General features: G+C 43.1%; 2 protein-coding genes across 3 annotated transcripts in view; one reads left to right on the top strand and one right to left on the bottom strand.

The window, feature by feature from the left end:
- ACTA2 (actin alpha 2, smooth muscle) overlaps window positions 1-4,734 on the bottom strand; it is a 475,038-nt gene extending 470,304 nt beyond the window's left edge. Inside the window, exon 1 of the mRNA XM_082486776.1 lies at window positions 4,728-4,734. Coding sequence (XP_082342902.1) covers window positions 4,728-4,733 — 6 coding nt within the window. The 5' untranslated portion in view covers window position 4,734. The remainder of the gene's footprint in view (window positions 1-4,727) is intronic.
- RPP30 (ribonuclease P/MRP subunit p30) lies at window positions 835-19,656 on the top strand. 2 transcript variants are annotated; one of them, XM_082486778.1, is made up of 11 exons: window positions 835-927; window positions 1,962-2,017; window positions 2,332-2,388; window positions 3,103-3,177; window positions 3,735-3,806; window positions 9,568-9,657; window positions 11,777-11,893; window positions 15,506-15,535; window positions 15,959-15,996; window positions 17,125-17,204; window positions 19,208-19,656. In XM_082486778.1, exons 1-11 carry the CDS (start codon window positions 846-848, stop codon window positions 19,315-19,317), a joined length of 807 nt encoding a protein of 268 aa, XP_082342904.1. In that variant the 5' UTR covers window positions 835-845; the 3' UTR covers window positions 19,318-19,656. The 2 variants fall into 2 exon arrangements, with proteins under 2 accessions (XP_082342904.1, XP_082342903.1); XM_082486777.1 differs by lacking the exon at window positions 835-927 and having other exon boundaries at window positions 1,745-2,017.
- The last annotated feature ends 1,030 nt before the right edge of the window (window positions 19,657-20,686 follow it).

Below are 20,686 nucleotides of genomic sequence, written 5' to 3'. Positions count from 1 at the left end.
AGAGAAGTTGTGGCTGCCCCATCCCTGGAGGTGTTCCAGGCCAGGCTGGATGGGGCTTTGAGTGACCTGGTCTGGTGGGAGGTGTTCCTGCCCATGACAGGGGGGTTGGAACTAGATGATCTTCAAGGTCTCTTCCAACCTAAACCATTCTATGATTTGATTACAGGTCTATCACAATTCCTCAGGCCTCTTGCGTGTTAGGGGCTATCTCTTGGCATGGCAACTTGGGGCTTTCTGTCACATTTTTTTTTTTTAGCTAACATAGGAAAGAGAAGAACTTCCAATAACTAGAAAGGATTCCTTTGTTTTCTTTTTTTTTTTTTTTTTGGCAGTGTTCGGATGGAGCCCAGCTAGTTCAACTGGCAACACCTGAGCCGAGCAAGGTTACTGCTCCACCTGCTGGGCAGGAGGCAGAGCTCTGAGGGGACCCTGTGCCCCGGCCTGCGCCGCCTCGCTCGGGCACAGCGGCAAAGGGACAGCTCTGATCTCCTTCACAGCCACCTTTGATCCTCCTCACAGCCAGGTTTGATCGTCCCCGGAGCCAGGTTTGATCGTCCCCGGAGCCAGGTTTGATCCTCCTCCCAGCCCCGCCCGAGATCGGAGCAATGCGCCGCACAGGCTCTCCCCTGGGAGCGCCTCCGACCCGCCATGATGTGAAACACCCTCTTCCTTCGCTGCTGCGGCTCGGCAAACCCAGCTAGCCAACACCGCCCGGCTGACAGCCCTCCCGCCGGCCGCGGGGGTGTCCCCCCGGCCCGGGACCGGAGAGGACTACAAGCCCCAGGCTGCCGCGGGCCTCCGGGGGCGGTGCCGGCTGCCGCGCCCGCCCTTCCGCCGCGCACAGCATGGCCGGCTTCGCCGACCTGAACCTGCCGCAGGGGCCGGACAAGAAGTCCCTGCAGAGCCTGCTGGAGGCCGCCGCGCACCGTGAGTCGCTGCCCCGGGCACGGCGGGAGCGGGAAGGGCGGTGGGGCCGGCCCGGGGCTTGGGCTGCCGTGCAGGGCTTGAGCTGGGGAGGGCCGGGCCCGGCTGGGGGGCAGCGGGACGCCGGCGGCAGCTCCGCCGGGCCGGGCCGGGCCGGGCCGGGCCGGGCCGGGGTGAGCGCGGCGGGAGCCTCTGGGCTTAGTTTTCCCTCCCTATAAGCTCAACCTCGCCATCTGATTCCCTGGAGGGTCGCCTTCCCCCTCGCTCCACTCCCCTCCGCGCTCCCCCTTCGAGGTGTTTGGGGGGGGGGGGGGGTGTCTGCAAGCGGAGGGACCGGGACCGGGGTCCCCCCACGGGGAGCTCCTGGGGGGCCTGGCAGCCTCTGTCCCTGCCTCCTTATCCCAGCCTCACCATTGGGTTTTTCCCCCAACGTGGACACTTCCCTCTCCCCCGCAATTTCTTATTTTCTATATTTCTCAGTCTTTTTTTTTCTGCAGAGCTGTTGTGCAGCCAGGCACTGCCTGTCTGGTGTTTTTGGGGGGTGATTGCCTTTGGCCAGCCTGCCATCTTCCCCTGGTGCCTGCTGAAAGAGACCTGTTTGTCAGTTTCGAATGCTCACCTCGCCTTCTCCTGTGACTGTGTCTTTCTCATCCCTGTGTTGTCTGCAGTTTTAACAGCTATCCTGAATGTCCTTAACCATTTTCCCTGAAGAAAGTAATCAATAGGACCAAACTAGGGCAAAATCTTTGGGGACTCCCAACCCCAAGTATTTTAAGTGCTTAAAGCTCTGCTGTCGAGAAAGTGTTGTCAAGGCTGGGGTGTATTAAAAGGCAAAGGTTTGGGTTTGGTTTTTTTTTGTTTTAAGGCACTTTTTGGGTGAATTAATCATCAGGAAAAAAAATAATGTGAAAGGTAAATGTGCATGTGCTTATTAATTTTGAGGCACTTACAAGATGAGTGTTTGACAGGTTTCTCTTTGGATTTGTTTCCATTAGTTTACTGGACCAAATATTCTTACTATGTGTTTACTTTTTCAGTGGGATATTCTGCGGTTGCTCTTAATCATGTCATTGATTTTAAAGAAAAGAAACAGGTAATTTTTTGTTGGGTTATTTGTTCTTAGTGGGTTTTCTCTTGTAAAGCTACATGCCTTATTACATGTTCCCAAATAGCGTTGCCTGCAGAATGCACATCTAGACACAAGTGTCTGCATTTGTGACAGAATTCCCCTTTTATAATTCAGTATAATTGCCCTAGAGTTAACTTTTAATATGGTCCGTGCATTGTCCCTGGCAAGTAGTTTTGTTAGCACGGCAAATTTCTTTTTAGGATTGGAACACAGCTTTTGTTTACATTGTGAACTTAACCTGTGATGTTTTGAATAACTTTGTTTTGTTCTCTTTTAAGGAAATTGTCAAGCCAGTATCTCCTTCAGAGTTGTTTCCATCTTTGCCTATTGTACAAGTATGTCTAGTTACATTCCATCTATGTATTATTATTCTGAGTTATGTTTTTTACCTTGGTGTGTTTGTATATGTGATTTTGTGTATTACGTATTAATCAAAAAGAGAAATCTGTCCACTGCTTGATTGTTAAAACTCCCAGCATTGGAAGAATGATAAACTTGCATTAGAGTAGTCTCTATTCATTATTTCAGAAGTTATTAAAGAAATTGTTTTGTGTGAATTTTGAATCTTCTTGTGGTTGAATAATTATGGTATTATAATTTTTGAAATCTGCATTTTGGAATTAACTTACTGGTTTTGATGGAGTAAGATTTGAATATAATGGACCAAGTCTGTATTTCAAATCACTAATATATGTTAATTCAGGAACTGCTTTTGCTTGCAGTTGTGGCCTGCCTGGGGAACCACAGCAGTATTAAAGCAAACTTGTTTTTTCTGCATGATTTTACTTTTTTTTTTTTTCTTTGTTTCTTTCTCCTTTCTATTGACCCTTCCTCAGAGAAACACAGTAAGTTGTTCTTTGTAAAGGGCAGGTATAATACCAAACAGATCAACATAAAATGGGGAAGCATAACTACTGACTCTAGAAAATTAATGTAGGCAAGAATATAAACAAACCATCATTTTCTTTTTATAGCAGCCAGGGTTAAAGTCACCACAAATATTTGCTTTGAAGCTTTTTAAGTCTTTTGTATTATTTCTTTTTTTGTAGGGAACATCTAAAAGAATTAAAGTCTTAACCCGGCTAACACTTGTTGTTTCTGATCCTTCCCACTGTAATCTCTTGGTAAGTATATTTGGTATATTAATTTTCCAATTTTTATTTCCTTTTCTCAATGAATGAATGAAACTTTGGAAATAGTATGGGGACAACTTCATGGATTTTATAGGATGCTCAGCAGTGATTTCTCAGATCACATCTTTAGCAAACGTGATCATGAAGAGATGCAAACTTACAAGACTGGATATGGCTTCTGTTGATCATTTGTGAATATAGGACAACAGTTCTGTTCCTCGGTTCTTTTGTTTGATTTCGGGACTTCTGTGCATAAACTAGAAGACCATGAGCAAGCCCTGTGTCTGTTTATGTTTTAGTGCTACATAATCAAAGCAAAAGGTGTAAGTGCCTTACTAGGTGGGTGGGATGAACCTCAATATGAGAATGAATGACTTCACAGTATGGCTCACAGCAGAGCCCTGCTGTGTAACTCGATGATTATTGGCTTTGTTTTAGTACTTGAAAGTGAAAAAGGGATTTTCTTCTCATTATTTTGGTAATAATCATTGTGCATAGCTTTGGTGTCTGCCAGAATTCAAGGTAGTAATTGTTTCCCCCTTTTATAGAGATCAACATCTGCAAATATAAGGTTATATGACATCATAGCAGTATTTCCGAAGACTGAGAAACTGTTCCATGTAAGTACAATCATCTGATCGGCAATGCCCATTCAATAACTTTCAGTGCCTTGGGCTAGTTTGAGTACATGCTTTGTTTTGACTTTTGTTTCCCATTTTATACAGGCCTGCACATCACAGTGTTAAGTAGGCAACATAGGCTGCCTGGTCAATTGCTAGGCTGAGAAGGTTGGGAGGGATTGCAGGAGGCTGCAAGGCCTTGAGGTGACTGGTTAAAGTCTGGAACATCTCCCTGATGAATGGACTTGTATGCCCCTGTGCTCTGGTTTCCTTGGTGTGTCTAGTACTCTACTGTACTCCTCTCTGGTGAGGAGAGAAAATGTCTTTTTTTACTTTTACTTATATATATATACACACACCCCTATATGTACTATCAACGTGTAGAAAACTTCCATCTTGAACTTGTAACTTCTCAAACCCTGACAGCTTCCCCAAAACACATTCGCTATCTTCTGTTAGCACTAATTCTTCCTGGTCTCTGAAATGCCAGGGAAAGTGGGAGGATTTTAAAGCAGAACTAACATGGTTCTGAGAGTTACCTTCTTCCTTTTAGTCTTAGGTCTTCTTTTGGAAGTTTGTCCAAATTAATAGCTGAAGTTTTTTATTTTTTACGTTTACTTCTTTGCTTTAAATTAAAAGAGGAGCAAGACCTTATGAGACAGAGCTAGTTCCGGTTGTCATAGTATCTTACAAACAGATAAAATTTCCAAAAATAAACATGCCTGATTAAACAGAATGACCCTTGCTCCACTGCCAGACTGAGATTTCTGGTTTGATTTTGAGCGTTTTGGATGCTCAATTTGAGCGAGAGAAGCTTCACTTCTGTGACTTCATGATACGTTTGTTACTTTGCCTGCCGAGAAGACCGTTGAGGCTATACAAAAGTAGAGCAGCCTCGGGGGAAATACTTTAAGGGCAGATGGTCATTTTCTCACTCAGATTTTATCCTGGCTTTTCAGAGCAAACTTGCTACTGAAAACTGCCTCCACAAAATTTGTGAGTCTTTGAAGGTGTTGCTGTGTCAATGTTACCGAGCAGATGTTGGCGTTTTTAGCAGTGGTAGCGCTGCAAGTGCGCTAGTGAGCGTGAATCATTTTCAAAACCTTAGTTAGGACTAAGTGGTGACCTTAGCCCAAGGCTGTTGTTTCTCGCATCGGTTTATGTTAGTAGAAATGCAAGTATTTTGAACAAAATCCTCAATACTCTGTCATTTCTATGATTTTTAGAAAAACAAGGTGTTGCAAGCGTCTTTGACCATGAATTGTTTTGGTCCATTTCTGGTGTTTTATGGAAGAAGACATTTACTATTTAGATGTGATACCTAAACACAGTGATACGCAGTAATTCTTCAGCTGTTACTAACAGCACTAAGCATCATATTGTCTTCCAGCTTTTATCCATAGCTACTATATCTTGAATAGACCCTTCCTACCAGAAAAGTTCCTAGTTTAAAAAACAGCATCCGAGGCAGAATGATCTCAGTTTGGCTTGTTGGGCGATAGGTATTCGTTATCTCCGTCTCTCTCATATTTTTAAATAAATTTTTCTCAAATACTTGGTAATAGCTGATGTGAGTGGTCTGGTCAAGTGGAGCATCTGGAAGCAAGTCATCTTTTTGTCAGAATGTTTTTCATACAAAACTCAAAATTGTGACGTCTGACCTGTTGCAAGCTCATAAAAAATGACATTGACTCTGAACTGGAAGAGTAGGTGGAAGCGTTCCGTCTCTGTTGGCCTTGGCAGGCAGCAAGCAGGTATGCAGTTTAGAGCAGTGCGAAGAAGGCAGAGGGACACCAAAAGCAAACGTTAATCTCTTCAGAGGAGTGTCAGAATTTACTTTCATAGAGAGCTTATCAGTATAAAACTGAGTCTGGTTTTGGTTTGGTTTTTTTTTGTTTGTTTTTTAAATAAGTTAAAGCTGCTTTCTAGTACTTCCGAGTACCTGTTTTGGTACCTGTTTTTATTAAAATTAAATTATTCCGTTGTGTTTTTCAAAATTATTTCCCCTCCTTTTTGAAAGCTTCTCCAAGTAGAGTACGAAGCAAGAGGCTGTAGAAGAAGGTGAACTTTAAAGAATCTTTCAGCAGAAGAATTCAAGTATTAATTATAACAGTTACAGCTTAATGAAACTCATTTCTGACTGCTTTTACTTCCCTTGCAAAATTTTAGGACTCTCGGGTGCGTGAGAGTCAAATAGTTGTAAAATACATTTGAGGGCCACTCTCCACCTCTTTCTTTTGGTCTCTGGCAGCAATGTAAAATCTCACTTTTCAAGTGAGCTCAATCAATTTATCATGTGTTTGAACAAGCACCCGAAGCCAGTTAATCAGCAGGGGCATGCTGTGCTGTTTTAGGGATAAAGGACACTCTCGTTTAAGGGTGGGTATTTTTTATTTTCAGCCATATCATGAGTTCTGCTGCGTTTGGATGTCCAGCTGCAGCAGTATTTAAGACAGCCACTTATTTCTGCAGGTCGCTGTCTGCTCTGCTGGTGCAGCTGCTTGTTTAGCTGCATGGCAGTTTGGTTTGAGGAACATGCTTTTGGCTGAAAAGTAACCAGATTCTTGGGCAAGTTATTTTGCAGGTAGATCTGCTTTCCCGCTCTGATTCAGCATTCAGCCACGCTGGCCGTGCTCTGGGCAGGCTAATGCAGACAGTGACTGTTTAAGCTGACACTCTCGCAGGTGACAGACAGTGCATTAGGAAGGAAGCAGGATTGTCCATGAGACCATCTTCATTGCTTCCATGCTGGCAGCACTTTGGCTGAGGGAACCCAAGCCTGTTTCTTGCAAGCTGCAATGAAATGAAAGACTTCATCCTTACACGTTCACATTCCAGGTAGATTTGTATGTGTTTTTTTTTTTTTGTTTAAAGATACTCGGTTTTCTAACTCTGTGGAGAGCTGTGTCAATTTTGTAGAGGTATCAACAGGGAGTCTCGTGCGAGTGACGTTAACACTTGAGGTTTCAGCACATACCTCTTATGACTCATGGATCTTTTACTGTTCAGGATAAAGCCTTCTAAGGTGGATTTGCACCACAAATTAAATTTAAATTTTAAAATGGGCTGTTGATAACTCAACATTACCTCGAGACCGTCATCTTTCTCACCAACAATTTGGCACTTGGATTATTCTCCATAGAACAGGATTTTTCATGTTTTTGTAAGAGAAATACATGACCACTGGAGATGTGCTCTAATTTTAGCATGGCCCAAATCCAGTCTGTGCCCTCTTGTCAGGAGCTAGGGAAGCTTTTTTGTGACCGAGTGTGGCAGTGATGTGTACTGAAAGATGTGCTCAAATTCTCCAAATAATTTATATCCTCAGGGGTATGAGGGAGCTGTGTTTGCCAAGATAATTGTAGAACATGCTCCTTCTTTAAGTCTTCCAAGAGGATTGTTTTGGGCCACAACAGGAGTGCCCATTCCATGCCAGTAATAAGGTCTGTGTGCCTGCAACTTGTAAAAAATTTTGCTTTTTAAGAATTCTGACTGTTTTAATCGTGTTAGTTAGTTCTGCCTACTGTTTGTAAGCAATTAGCAGATCACCAGTACCTAAAAAAACTTGCTTAGATAAGTCTGAGGATGTAGTGCAAAGCCAAATTTCAATGTTTTTTGGCAAACATTTTAGGAATAGCTTTATTCAGGCCATCCAAGCAGTGGCGAATTTATTTATTTATGGCTGTCTGGAGTTTCCCAGCAGATGGGGCTCTTGCCCGCGGTGCGGCCAGGCAAGCACCCGGCTGTGCAACTGCTGCATATCATTTTCTCTATGAAGTTTTTGTACTTCAAGTCCTTTCAGCAGGCAGGGTAACCTTAACTTGCCTGCATGTGTGACTTGTCCAGGAGCCAATGCTAGGCTGAACATTGGAGTGTTTGGAGAAATCTCCTCTCCAACTTTCTGTGCAGCAGGAATCTCTCCTTATGGGGAAGTATGGCTCTTAAATTTGTTTTTTCTTGGTGGTGTTCTCCAAAATGTTCTTGTCATTGGAATCCTGTAGATATTCTGACATTTGGGTCACTCTGTTTCCCACTGTGCTTAATTTGCAAAATGGAAAAGAGTTTTCCAGTGTTTCTGGAGCTGATTAGGAAGACTTGTTTTCTCATCACATAGGGCAACTTGCATGTTTCTGGTGTGTATTGGTGCTTTCCTTCATTTTCAGCTTTCTCTTCCTGAAATCTTCCTGAATTTCCTGTGGCCTCACTGGCATCTTTTCTAGGACATGATTCAGAGCTATTTGCTCTGTGCATGTTCCCATAAATCACCTCTGTCTAGATGGTAGTTTGTACTTCATGTAAGAAAATGATTAAAACTGGTTGTAGTAGGGCTAAACTTACACTTGCAAGTCTAATTTGATGCAGTAGGTTCCAACCGTGTCCTGCCTAGCAGAGTTGGTACAGGCAAGGCACGAAGATAAAATTTAGTCTGGATGGCCTGGTAGAGACACTTTAACATCAAAACCCTTGTGGTTTGCTGGATCTTTGAATTGCCTGCATGTGTGCAGTGGCTCTCTTGTCTAGGAGGGAGTGCTATCAGCAGCTAAGAAACATTCCTCGAGCTGGGCCCTCTAGGGGCCCTCATCTCCATCTCATCCCCATGTAGATGGGTTCTCATCTCCATCCAAATTTCACGTGAATGAACTGGTAGAAGCCTAGTTTGCAGAGCAATAGCCTGGCCTGCATTAGAGCAGAGTGCGGCTATCCGACAGCTCAGCCCTGGGACTCCCCGCAACCCCCACTGCTTTCGTGCTGGTGCGAGGAGGGATGAATGGTTGGCGCCTGGCCCAGGTGTATTTGGAGCAGTTGCTGGCAGGTTTCTGAAAGCAGAGAGTTCCCCTACGTGTAGAAAATTCCTTTTCAACATCTTCAGCCCATTTTATCTTCTTTGTTACAGCTCTGCTTACAGACATTAATCTGGCCCTGTGTAATCATCTTTATGGGCTAGGCATATATAATTCCTACATGTCTTGTGTGCATGAGATTATATGTAAATCAAGGGCTCCCTTTTATGTGCACTTAATTTTCTCTGCATGTCAGTGTGGAGATTCTCAACCCTTTGTTCGTTCCTTCCCTCCTTTAATGCAGGCTGTAAATTGTGTTGTGGGTTCAAAGCTAAGCTTTTAAACTATAACCTCCAGTGCCATCTTGAGACTTTTCCAGAGATGTGGCTTTCAGGGAGGGCTGCATGTTCCCCAACCAGCCAGGAAAGTGAGGCCCTGTGGATCTCCTTCCAGTAATGGGCATGGGGCACCACCAGTCACTGTCTAACATTCCATTTCTGTTTCAGTCTTTTGATTGCTTCTGGTAAAAATACTTAATCTGTAAAACAAACAGTTGCAACACTGGAATTAGAGAGTGATGGTGTAAGGGGCAGTTCCTGGGCTGTTGCCTTTGTAAAGAGGGGTTGTCCTCTGTTAGCTGTGAGTTCTTTTGCCAGAAGCCAGCATTGCTTCTGCATGTCCTATGTTGGATAAGAACAAAACAGTAAGTCTTGCCTTTGGGTTGTTGCTATTTTATTGGAAAAATAGTTCTGTAAGTGAGGGAAGGTTTGGGTTTTAAGCCTGAAATGTTCAAGCTGCACCTGTAGCCCTGCTGTTTTATTGGCATACCTGCAAGGCAGAGTACCTCTTCATTTTAAAACTGAACTCACCCTGGAGAGACACTTCTGGCATTAAGAAATGAAGGAGAATATCAGTGCACCTAAAGTTGGTTACACATTTTTTGGCTTATCTAATAATCTGTTCCTATTTCTTTGCTGTAGATTGCTTGTACAACTCTAGATGTGGATCTGGTATGCATAAATGTAACAGAAAAGCTGCCATTCTACTTCCGAAGGCCCCCTGTGAATATGGTAAACTTACATCTAAATTGTTTTCTTGCTGTTAAATTCTGTATTTAATGTCAGTCCGAGTTGAATTCCCTACCATTTTCCTCCCACCATTCCCATCCAAGTGGTTCTTTTATTTTCTTGCATAATGTGTAGTGTTGCTTCAGATGTCCTTCACTTCAAGGCCTCCACTGCAGCATTTAATACACAGTGATGTGTGTTTTTTCTCTTTCTCCTTCCTGTTCCCCACTTAAGAAGGGAGAAGTGGTGTTCCCAAAGAATGGAAACAGAGCCTTAAGGCCACCGCTATGCGAAGCAGTGAGATGTGGTGTGATTGCTGACTAAGCTGCTTCCCAAGCCAGAAGTGGTACAGCTGTGTCAGAATAGATAAACAGCCCTGTGATTTAAAAGACAGGAGAATGTGAATGACAGTGTTAATTTGGGAGAAAGATGTTATTTGGAGGACAACTGTATTGAATCCATACTTAGACAAAGGAATGTCTTGGCGAATGAACTGAATGTGGAATTGCTAAATATCTGCTGTGGGACACAAGATGGCTATCAGCATGGATCAAATATTTTGTTAATACACTTCTGCCTGCTGTTGGTGGCTTGCCAGAAAGCTTAATCTGAACATGCTCTTAGGTGAACTAGTTTTTTCCTCTGACTATATGTCAAGGTTCATTCCACATGGGGATTCTTGGCTGATGTGCTCAGTGCTTAAAAATTTAAATTTGGAATTGGCTAGAAATCCTGCTTCCTCCTCTACAGAAAGTTTGACCTAGAATAAAAGTTAAAAAATAGGTAGAATTAATCCTGAAACAAAACAAAACAAAAGTAATACTTTGGAATTTACTACAGACTGGGAATTTCAATATTCCATTTGGAATAACAATTTTGTATGAAATGTTGTTTGAAAGTACCCTAGCTGCCTAAAACTCCAGCAGCTGACCCAGGTGAGGAGCTGGGTCACTCTTGGAGCCCTGTGTTTGGAGACCTTTTCCTTACAAGCTACTTCTCAGCTTCCACACTCCCAGCTTCAAGGCAGTCTGTCTGTCAGACTGGTTTTGTGCATCCTCAGGCAGTCAGTTTTGGTTGTTGTGGTGCCAGACAGGTTGGCAGGCAGCTGAAGTGGTGGGGACGAGGTTAAAAATCTGCTTGGCTGGAGATTGGTGCATTGCCATCACCTGTTTTGGTTTTGATAAATTCAGGCTTCTCTTCTTGTTTTACACAGAGCTGGTCTGACATTTGCAAACATTTGATGTATACATAGCTTCTGCTGTGCTTGCATGCAGAGGTCATGCATGCATGGGAGCTGGATTAATTCCATCTGTATTCAGTTACTGGCCTTTCTTGCAGTGTTAACGTTGCAGCATTTTTTTAATAATATGAGTATAAAGCATAGAGTAACATTTCAGGCAAATATTGTATAGGCCAGGGAACAAAGAACTCTTAGCTTTGAATTGTGTCTTTATTCCTAACTCAGTGTGTCCTGTAGCAAATTCCTTAACCGTTCTCTGTGTTTGCAAAAGCAAGAATACTAGGCTTTTGGTGAGGTACTTTGACAGATAGCGAACAATTTTAAAGCAGCTTAGAATATATTCAGTATTACTATTTGGAATGTGTCCTGTGGCTCTCTGTTACTTAATATTGTCACAAATACCAGAGTATGCTGTGAGATGGGAAAGAAGGGACCTCATCGCTGTTTTTATCCGAGGACAAACTCCTCATCTGCAAAACGTTGGTACTGTGGGAAGCAGTGGTCTTCCTCGCAGCAGGCTGTGGGGCCAGAGGAGTAGGGTCCTCAATTTCAAGACTTCTTTCTGACCAGTGGTGATTACCTGCCTCCTCAACTCTGTGATAGTGGAAAGCCAATTATGACTAATGAGCGGCTGGTATTTCTTTGTTTGTTAAACCTCATTTATTTCTCATCCCAAGATTCAAGTGCACATATCTGGTGTACAGTGAAACCTTCCCCCCTGCCCCTTTCACACTTTGCTGTATTCTTGCCGGAACAATTCCGCCTTAATCTTTTCATATATAACACAGTTAAACTGAGAATAAGCTACATCAATAATAGACAGCAGTTGTTAGATTGTTATGCTTCTCTCCTTTTGATTTTTGATCACTCTTTCATGTGAAGGCAATAGATCGAGGCATTTACTTTGAACTTCTTTACACGCCTGCCATCAAAGACTCCACAATGAGAAGATACACAATTTCAAATGCGATCAGCCTGATGCAGATCTGCAAGGGAAAGGTAAGCTCTCAAAGTGAAAGCAAGCTAATTAATTGAGTTCAAATTCTTCTGGAGTTGTATAGACTGAGCCATTTTAAATGAGTTTGATCCTGGGGTTTCTGAAGCTGTAACTGAATCTTTGCCTACTAATACAAGGGCACAATTATTCTAGCTCCAGATACTTCCAGCCATGCACCACTGCATGCTTTCTTCTTAAGTTGTCAAACTGTTAGATTGTTTTGAAAAAAGAATCTATCTCTTATAATTGTATGCAATACCCAAAACAAAAGGAGGGGAAAGAAAGGTGCCAGAGATCTAAGGTTTGCACTTGAACTGAAATCCGTACATGTCTTTAAAAATCTCCATTTCATATTTCTGATTGACCAAAAGCTCTTTTTTTTGATTGTATCCCTTGAATATGGGGGGTAGAAAATCATAAGGAAAAAAGTAGAAATCTTGTTTTGTTAAACTTAGTAAATTCTGAGTGTACAAAATGGACCAAACAGCTAGCTGGCTGTCAGCCAGGGCTTTGCTGCAGTCAGATCAACTGCATTCTTCCCTGCTACTGAAACCCAAGGAAGAAGTAACACTTGCAGCTGAGATGCCTGTAATCCATTGCTTTCATACCTTACCTCCTCCCAGGCTACCAGGCTAAGCTGCCTGTCATGCTGGGTCCTCTCAGGCCATGGCTGTTTTTTGTTTGTTTTTTTTTTTTTTTTTTTTTTTTAACAGGGAAGCATATCATAATACATATCCAAGTTAAAAGAGATTGTAGCTCCTACCACCCTTATTGGAAACAGCTTTTGCTCCACTTAGCTAGTCCAGAGGAGCCAAAATTGGCATTACCCTGCAGATCTAGTCTGAAGTGGGATATTCAGCTTGGAAGGCAAATTAAAAGCAGATCCGTCATTACCTCAGTTCCCCTCGGGCATGGCAGCCTATTTTATAGGACATCAGAGTGGGTCAAACAGATGAATTCCCTTAGTGCTACAGAAGAAAGTGAGTGTTTGCGTGGCCTTTCCTGAGAAGCCCAGCTCTGGGAGTTAATTGCACAAAATACTGACTTGGAGATGAAGTACATACACACAAGGCTCCTTTCCTTTGGGATTCCTTTTTGCCAGTGCTTCTCTTTCCTCTGTGCAGTTAAAGATGTGGTTGTTGATTTGGAGAGCATCAGTTGAGTTGCATCACAGAACAAGTGAGATGTTCAGGCACTCAGTATGCACAGTGCCCTTTCTTTCTGCATCTGTCAATCTAGGGCATCATCTGTGCCTGGAAGGTAAATCAGCGGGAGCTGGGCATGACAAGTTGTTGTTACGCACTGAAAGATCTGGGAGAGGACTGCTAGCTTGTCTTTATTTTTTGCCTCCAGACTCAGTACCTGGTGGTCCAGCAGAGAAAGTTATTACCCCTCACTGGCAGTTTGTCTCCATCAGACTTTTTTTAACAAGACGTGGGATGGCTGGTCCACAGGCTGCTTGCGCTGGCACCTGGCACGCAGCTCTCACTTTCTGTAACCTGTAGGTGCTGAACTTGTTGTAGCTTTTGGATCCTTTTGTTCCTCCTCCATTGTAGTAGGGCAGAGAAACTTCCAGAAATTTAGTGGTGTCCTCAGAGCTGGTGTTGAGCAGAGCCCTTAAAACATTTTAAAATGTGCAGGGATTGAGGGAGGGGCTCGCCTGCCTTGCCAGGCAGAAGGTGTGTGTAGCCACAGTCCCTCACCTCCCATGTTTTGGTAACTGAGCGTGGGTACTGTGCCTGAAGCAGTGTACTGAACAGCTGCTGTCTCCTTTACCTGGGGAGATGTTTTGCCTTTGAGTTCTTACCTTTAGCCCTTCCCTTAGATTTGCCTTTGCCTGCCTGCCTTTCACTCACTAGCAGTGCTTTTCTTGTCTGCTCTTGTCTCCTTCTCCCATCTTACCCATCCCCTACCTGGAAGCCAGTTGCCTTTGAACCAGGCGGAGCATATCTCCAATTCACAGCAGTGAACCGTGATCCCGTGCTGGTTCAAGATGGCTCGCACAGCTGCTCTGGGAGTTTCTCTGGGCCTGGGAGACAGGCGTTGGTTGCTACAGGTCAGAGCAGGAGACTTGACTTTTCCTAGCAAACTCTTGCAGTTGGCACTGCTGAAGCTCAAAAGCACCCTTGGGATCCATAGTGCAGTCATTTTAAAGGTGAATTACGCAGAAAGAAATGTCCTAGGCTCCATCATGATGCGTGCTGTTAAGTCACTTTCTATGTATTGCTTCTGCTTCTGGCTTTTATGCTAAGGCAGAGTTATCTGTCCCATCCTTTCCTCCTTGGCACACGAGGAAACCTTGGGCACAGTGTGAACATGCAGTTGTTTCCACGTAAATAGCTCTTTCACATGTTGAGTTCCAGCTGCGCACAGAGCATTTTCTTCCAGTGTCTGCCTGCCTCCCCTTTGTGCTGGGGAGGTGGCAGGACAAGCAAACCAGTGCGGTGAAGGGATCAAAAACCCCACCTTGTAACCGGAGGTGGTGTGATGTGTTGGTGGTACTGATGTCAGAGAGGGAAAGTCTTCCGCTGCCTCAGTACAATTCTCATTCCCGCCCACTCAAGCAGGAATTCCCAAAGCCTTTTATTCAGTATAGTAAAAGGTGGAAGGAATTCTTTGCTGCTGCAGTTTCCACCTGTGCAAAACAGTCTCCCCTTGGGTGAGCATCCTTGGAGGATTAACATCAGAAGAGTGCTGTCAGCTGAGCTGCAGCGTCTGCCAGCCCCTGAGCAGTCATGTACCTGTTCTGTAGAAACCCTTTGGGAGAGGAGGCAGAAGGATGTCTCGCTGACTGGTGATTTTCATGGGGGTGCCGGTGTTGAGGGAAATGAGCGTATGGCATGAATTGGCAGCTGCTGCCTAGCTGTTAGGTAGGTTTCCCTTACCAGTGTGAGTTTGATAAAGGCCGATGTGAATACTAAGGTTAGGACTGAGCTGTACCACAACAAAGAGAGCAGGCCAAAAATTCGGGAGCACCAAGCTGTCTAAAGACACTATATGTAAGCTGCTTCTGGGGGATCCTGGACTCATTCTACATCCATTTCTGTTACAGCTCAGGCCAAGTTGTAATTTTTGTGGGGCCCCTTTCAGCTAGTGTCATTAAAGGAGGCACTTCTTAACACAGTGGTGCAACTCTGCATTCCTTCTTTAACCTTAAGATCCCTTTAAAGTCTGCTATGAGAGAAACAGGTTGATAGGTGCTTGCTTAATGCCATCACTGACATTTATACTGCTTACTTGCTCAAACCTAGTCCTGAATTTCTGCTTAGAGGAAATTGATGGCAGCAGCCCAACATTTATATCTCTAAAAGGTGTGGCGCTTATTCAGCTCACATCTGTCTGTGAGAGCTTTGTAACTGCAAGGGAGGGCTTCAACCTGTGCCACTCTCTCTGTAGGGGACAGGGAAATAACCTGCATTTATTCATCTCCCCAAATTAAGATCCACACCATGTTAGAGTTCACTTCATCTGAGGGCATCGGATACTCTGATTAAATGGGCTCTGGGCCTGAACTTAGCTAATGCTCATAAAGTCTTTGCAGCTTGCAGATTTTTTTTTTTTCTGTTTCTTAATGCTGTCTGACAGCTGAATGTTTGCTCTCTTTTGTTTTCCAGAACATTGTAATATCTAGTGCAGCTGAAAGGGTAAGTCCCAGATTTTTGTTGAAGTCAGAACAATTTGAGGATTTATCTGTGGCTGAAAATACATTTTTAATTATATATTAAACATATAAAAATTTTAATTTTAAATATGATTGCCATCTTGTGAGGATTTTAATCCATTTTTTTTACTAAAGAATTGCATTGGGGGGGTTGTGTTTGTTTTCGTTTGGTTGGGTGTGGGTTATTTTTTTTTATGCTGCTGTGGTATTTTTCATGACAGTTTTCTCACAGATGGGGACTATTTTCCAAAATACTACTATTTGCTTGATTTCCTGATGCATCTTCAGCAGCTTGCTATTACGTAGCATTTAATCTTGCCTTCCTGATAGCCCCGTCCTGCCTGCTCACACTGTCAGCCTGGGAGAGAATGCATGCACATATCCAACCTTCTTTGTTTTGTTGTAGCCTCTGGAACTACGAGGTCCTTATGACGTGGCTAATCTGTATCCTTTTTCTAAGTCAAAGACAGCAATTAATAGTAACATGTGAAAGTTCAAAATGTTTTTTGAATACTTCCATCCTTTACACTCCTTGAACATTACACAGTGATGCTTGCTGGTGACTAATTCAGTGAATCAGGGCTCTGAGTGGGTGTGGAAGGAGCAACAGATCTTGGTCACGGGGTGGCACAAGCAGTCACTGGAAATAGTAATGTCTGTGTTCTGTTACAGGTATGTTTTGTTGTGATATGCATTGATATTGTGTGGATATAAGTGGAGAAATGGATAAAAACCTTAAAAATCTGTGGACGCTGTGAACCAAACCAGAAATTATTATTTATGATCTCCAAGGTGCTGCATCTTTGGTAGAAGAAGCTATAAAATCATATTTATATCAAGAAAGAAAAAGTTCCTATCTGAGTGCTGATTACTTCTGTTCTGGATTTTCCAGTCCTTAGTGACATATGTGCTGTTAAATAAGTGGTTGTGTTCAAGAAACCAAGGAGAGTGTCTTTTCTCCTCTTCTTTTAGGAATTCGGGTGCATTTTTACTACTCCCTCCTCCCCACCCCACAAGCATGTATCTGGACTGTCCCTCGAAGGGAGGAGCATGCTCTGAGTTGTGAGAACCGTGTAGGAGGGTGTGTGGCCTGGAAGGATTTTATGTGCAATGTTTCCTTCCCTCTTAAAACGAGCAGTCGGGCTCAGCCCAAATTAACATACTGGTTATCATATCTGGTGTCATCCCTGTTCAAGGTGGCTGGAAACTTTTCCACATAATGCTTTTGTATCAGACAGTGCCCTTTCCCCAATACTGAAATTTTCAATGGGGTCACTTTTTTACATGATTATGCATATAAAAATGTTCCTGTGTTGACAGACTTTTATTTTCAAAAGTACAGCTTCTTGTCTGGAAAAAAGCAACGTTGCCAGGAGCTTTCCAGGAGGGCTGCTGGGGAACTGCAGCCAGGAGAACTGGGTGCCTCTGGGTAACCTTATGCAAGATGTCACTTTGAGTTACAGCTTTGCTAATTCCCAGTTATTTGTAGAGTAAGCAAACCTATCATGCAGACAGACTTCCCTATTCTGTTCGTTCCTTTCTGTGTGTTTTGATCCTGAACAAAGGTGACAGAGGCTTGCTGTTTGGCCTGTCAGAAAGCGAAGCCAAGGCAGCCGTGTCTACCAACTGCAGAGCCACCATGCTTCATGGAGGTAAGTGAGAATTACACGCAAACTAACCTAAGTAACACTTGCGTTTGTTTAACTAAGTTCATGTTAATGCATATTTCCCAAAAGGTCCAGGACCCTACAGAGTAAGTCAGCTTGGGGTTTTAGCTCCCTTGTCCAGTGCACAAAAAGGAGCTTGCGCAGCAAGGGTGTTTTATTTTCCCCTGTTGCCATGTAAGCAAATCAGTGGGTGAGTTGATGGTACCGTCCGTACTGGAGTACTCGTTTAACCACATTAACAAGTCATAAACTGTTTAGCCAAAACACAGATCTGCCTGTTGTGCTTTGTAGTGAAACTACCCCTTGTTTTGGGCAGGGTTGAAAACTGGTCTTGGTGACACCAGCAGAAACTATGTAATTGACTTCAGGAAAACCAAGGATGTGTGTGTTTTGCATTTCCTCTCTTGCAGCGTGAATGCAGAAGCAACCTTTGCCATGTCCCTTTCTGATCCTTCATTATGTGGTCTCTTTCTGACTGTCTTCAGTGTGGACCGTTTCAAACTTGATGCAAAATCATATTCCCTGAGGGCTTGCTGCTTAGAAAAAATTGTTTCATATAGTGTACAATAGCTTGAAGTGTTTTGGTAAAACAAAACTTGCTTCCTTATGCTCTTAGCAGAGGCAGCTCACAGTAGCTCTCTCCTACTTGCCAATTTTTAATATTGAGAAAGTAGGCATCTATCTTGTGGACCCCTGCACTGGAAATCAAAAGGTTTCCAGTTGGATTTTGTGTACTGATTGTCAGTGCAGCAGAGATGCCACAGTTTGTTCCAGTGATCACTGTAGCACCAGTTTCTCCATCTCTACCCTCCCTTTCACATGCTTATTTATTGGTTCTTAGTGTTTCTTGATTTTCATTGTTTATTCTGATGGCAGTCTAACTTTGTGACTCGGTAGTCGCATCTAGCTCTTAATTTCTGCCTCTGTCAAGGTTTGTTGGGTAGGTATGATTTCTCGTCACCTTCCCAACAGCTTGAGTTGCTTTAAGTTTCAAACGCACAGTAGGATTTGGTTTGCATCTCTTGTTTCAGTAAAGGTGGGGCTTGAACCTGCTGTAATTCACAGCAGATAGCTTTGATACCTTAGAGAAGGCGTTTCTGTGAACAGGGTCCTCCTCCAGCCTGCTGCTTATCTACGTGAAGACAGTGTGTTGGAAGAATTTATGTCAAGTTTATGTGGAATTTCTCAAGACCATTATTTATCTTACCCGTGAAATTAAATAGCAGATGTCATTTCCCTGTCCCCCAAAGAATACTAACCCAGAATAAGTTGATATATTTTGGCAAGGTTCTTGCAGAGCCTCTTTGCTCACAGAGTATTTGTAGGGAATCTCTTCTACCTCAAATTTTGCAGAGAAGCCTCCCACCAGTAGTTTTGAAATTGGTTTGGGCTCACTAGGTTGTTTGGCAAACATGAGGAGTTCAGTAACATCACACAGTAGTATTTTATGGTAATGCTGAGGCTTCTGAAAATAAAATAGTCTTGAATACCATAAAGTCACTTACTTGGTGTCTGTAGAGGAGCCTCTGCCAATATAGCTGTGCCAGCATAGTCTGTTTAAGAATCCTGGGGTATGTGAATACATTTTTAATATTTTTTTTTTTTTTTTTAAGAATGGTATGTTTTGCTCAGAAATGCTTTTGACAATGCTTCAAGAATGTGCCCTTCTCTGACTGTTGAACTGATTAAGCCTAGTTTCCTATGGTTGTGTGTCTGCAGCCCCTCAACCCCTGCAGAACTCAATTTTACTTTGTTTCCTGTAATTCTACACCCACCATCAGATTTTCCCCTTTAGTTTCCCCACTCCATAAGGCAGTATATCCCCAACTCCTGCCTGTGCAGGTGGTTTACCTGCTGTGTGTGCTGACTGGCTGCCTCTTAAACATGTTGAACTGCACTTTTGGGCACAGACACCTGAAATGAGCAGGCATTAAATGCATTAATGTAATTTTATTTGAGGTACTACAGCTTCTGCTTGTATATTCCAGAAACTCGGAAGAGTGCCTGTGGGGTAGTGTACACAGTGAAGAAGCCTCGCAAGGTTGAGGAGGAAGAAACAACACTGCCTGCCTGCAAGAAAGCTAAGACTCAAGCTTGAGAACTGAACCAATTGTCAACATGGGCATCCATCCCATCTCTACCGTGTTGAGTCTTCCCTAATCGTCCAGCTAGCCCAGTTCCTCCTTTACTACTTTACTTAGCCTGGAGAAGAATTATTCTTCTGGTGTTCAAGTGAGGAAGGCTGTGGGAATGAGTCTGCTGAATGGTAGTACGCTATATCTGAAAGGTCATGTTGGACTTCTGGTCAAGGTCAGGAGACCATCTCTCCACCCCGTCTTAGGTCTTCTGGAGTTAGTGCAAACTCAACACAACGTTTCTAACATGCGGAAGTCTTCAGTTGTACAAGTGCATTCTTTTTTTATTAAAAATGCTTCTAAGAACGCAAAGTCTAGCTCTTACAATTTCTCAAGTTTTAAACACATCTTTGTGCTAAACCTTACAACAACAAGCCAGTAGATGAAGTTTACCTTCAGTGGTCTGTGAAGAGTAATGGTGCAGTAAAAAGAAAATTATGCTTCCCATTCTGTTTTGTGATCGGTGGCTATAAAGAAAATTCCCAGCATCTGTCACTTGCTAGGAGATACCTTAGATTTGTGTTACAGTAGGACTGACTGACCTGACCTGCCAGACACACATCCCAAAGGCCATCCCTGTCCTGCAGCTCTAAAAACCAAACAGTAACATGAGATGGTTACCGCAGATGGGAAGGAAGAGCCCAAGGTTACATGGAATGTGTAACCTTGTGTGGTGCTCAGTGTGGTGTGTTGCAGTTGCAGTGTAACAGCTGTCTCACCTTGGCCTCAGCAGTCTCCACGTCACATCATTTTTACTGCATCATTTCCTTCTTTATGTCCTGGTCTGGCAATGTTGCCTATGAGAGTGTGCGTTTTGCTGCCTCCTGCCTTTCCGTTTTCCTTCCTGTTAATCCCTCAGTAAACCTAATCTGGCTGCCAAAAAAGCAATCATAACAGATTTATAATCAGCAGAGCGTTTTCAGAGCACTTCCAAATGTTGACTGAAGTTTTTCTTTTGATTAAACCAATATAAAAATTACGTAAGCTGCTGTACTCAAGATACTCCTGAGCCAGCTTTACATTGTCTATTTGCATTGACAGCAAATTGGTAAGTGGAAGTTATAGCACCTGAAATATTGCAGAAATCTTGCAGTGGGTCTTCTCTGAGCTCTTAGTAACCGGACTGAGCAGAATAGATGAAGTTCTCAGTAGTCTGAGTTCTGTATAATGCTGGTGTAAGTCACAACAGCTTTTGCTTCATTCAACAAATAATGAAATATTTTTTATTTATGTTGTTATTTTACTTGTTGACTTTATGATTTGTCTGTTTTATTATAGCTATTGGGATTTAATATACATATAGACACGCACATGGTATTTTGTAATTTATAG

Source organism: Vanellus vanellus (assembly GCF_965231255.1).
Source record: "Vanellus vanellus genome assembly, chromosome: 7".
Classification (NCBI taxonomy): Eukaryota; Metazoa; Chordata; class Aves; order Charadriiformes; family Charadriidae; genus Vanellus; species Vanellus vanellus.
This window is presented reverse-complemented; position numbering and strand designations above follow the sequence as displayed.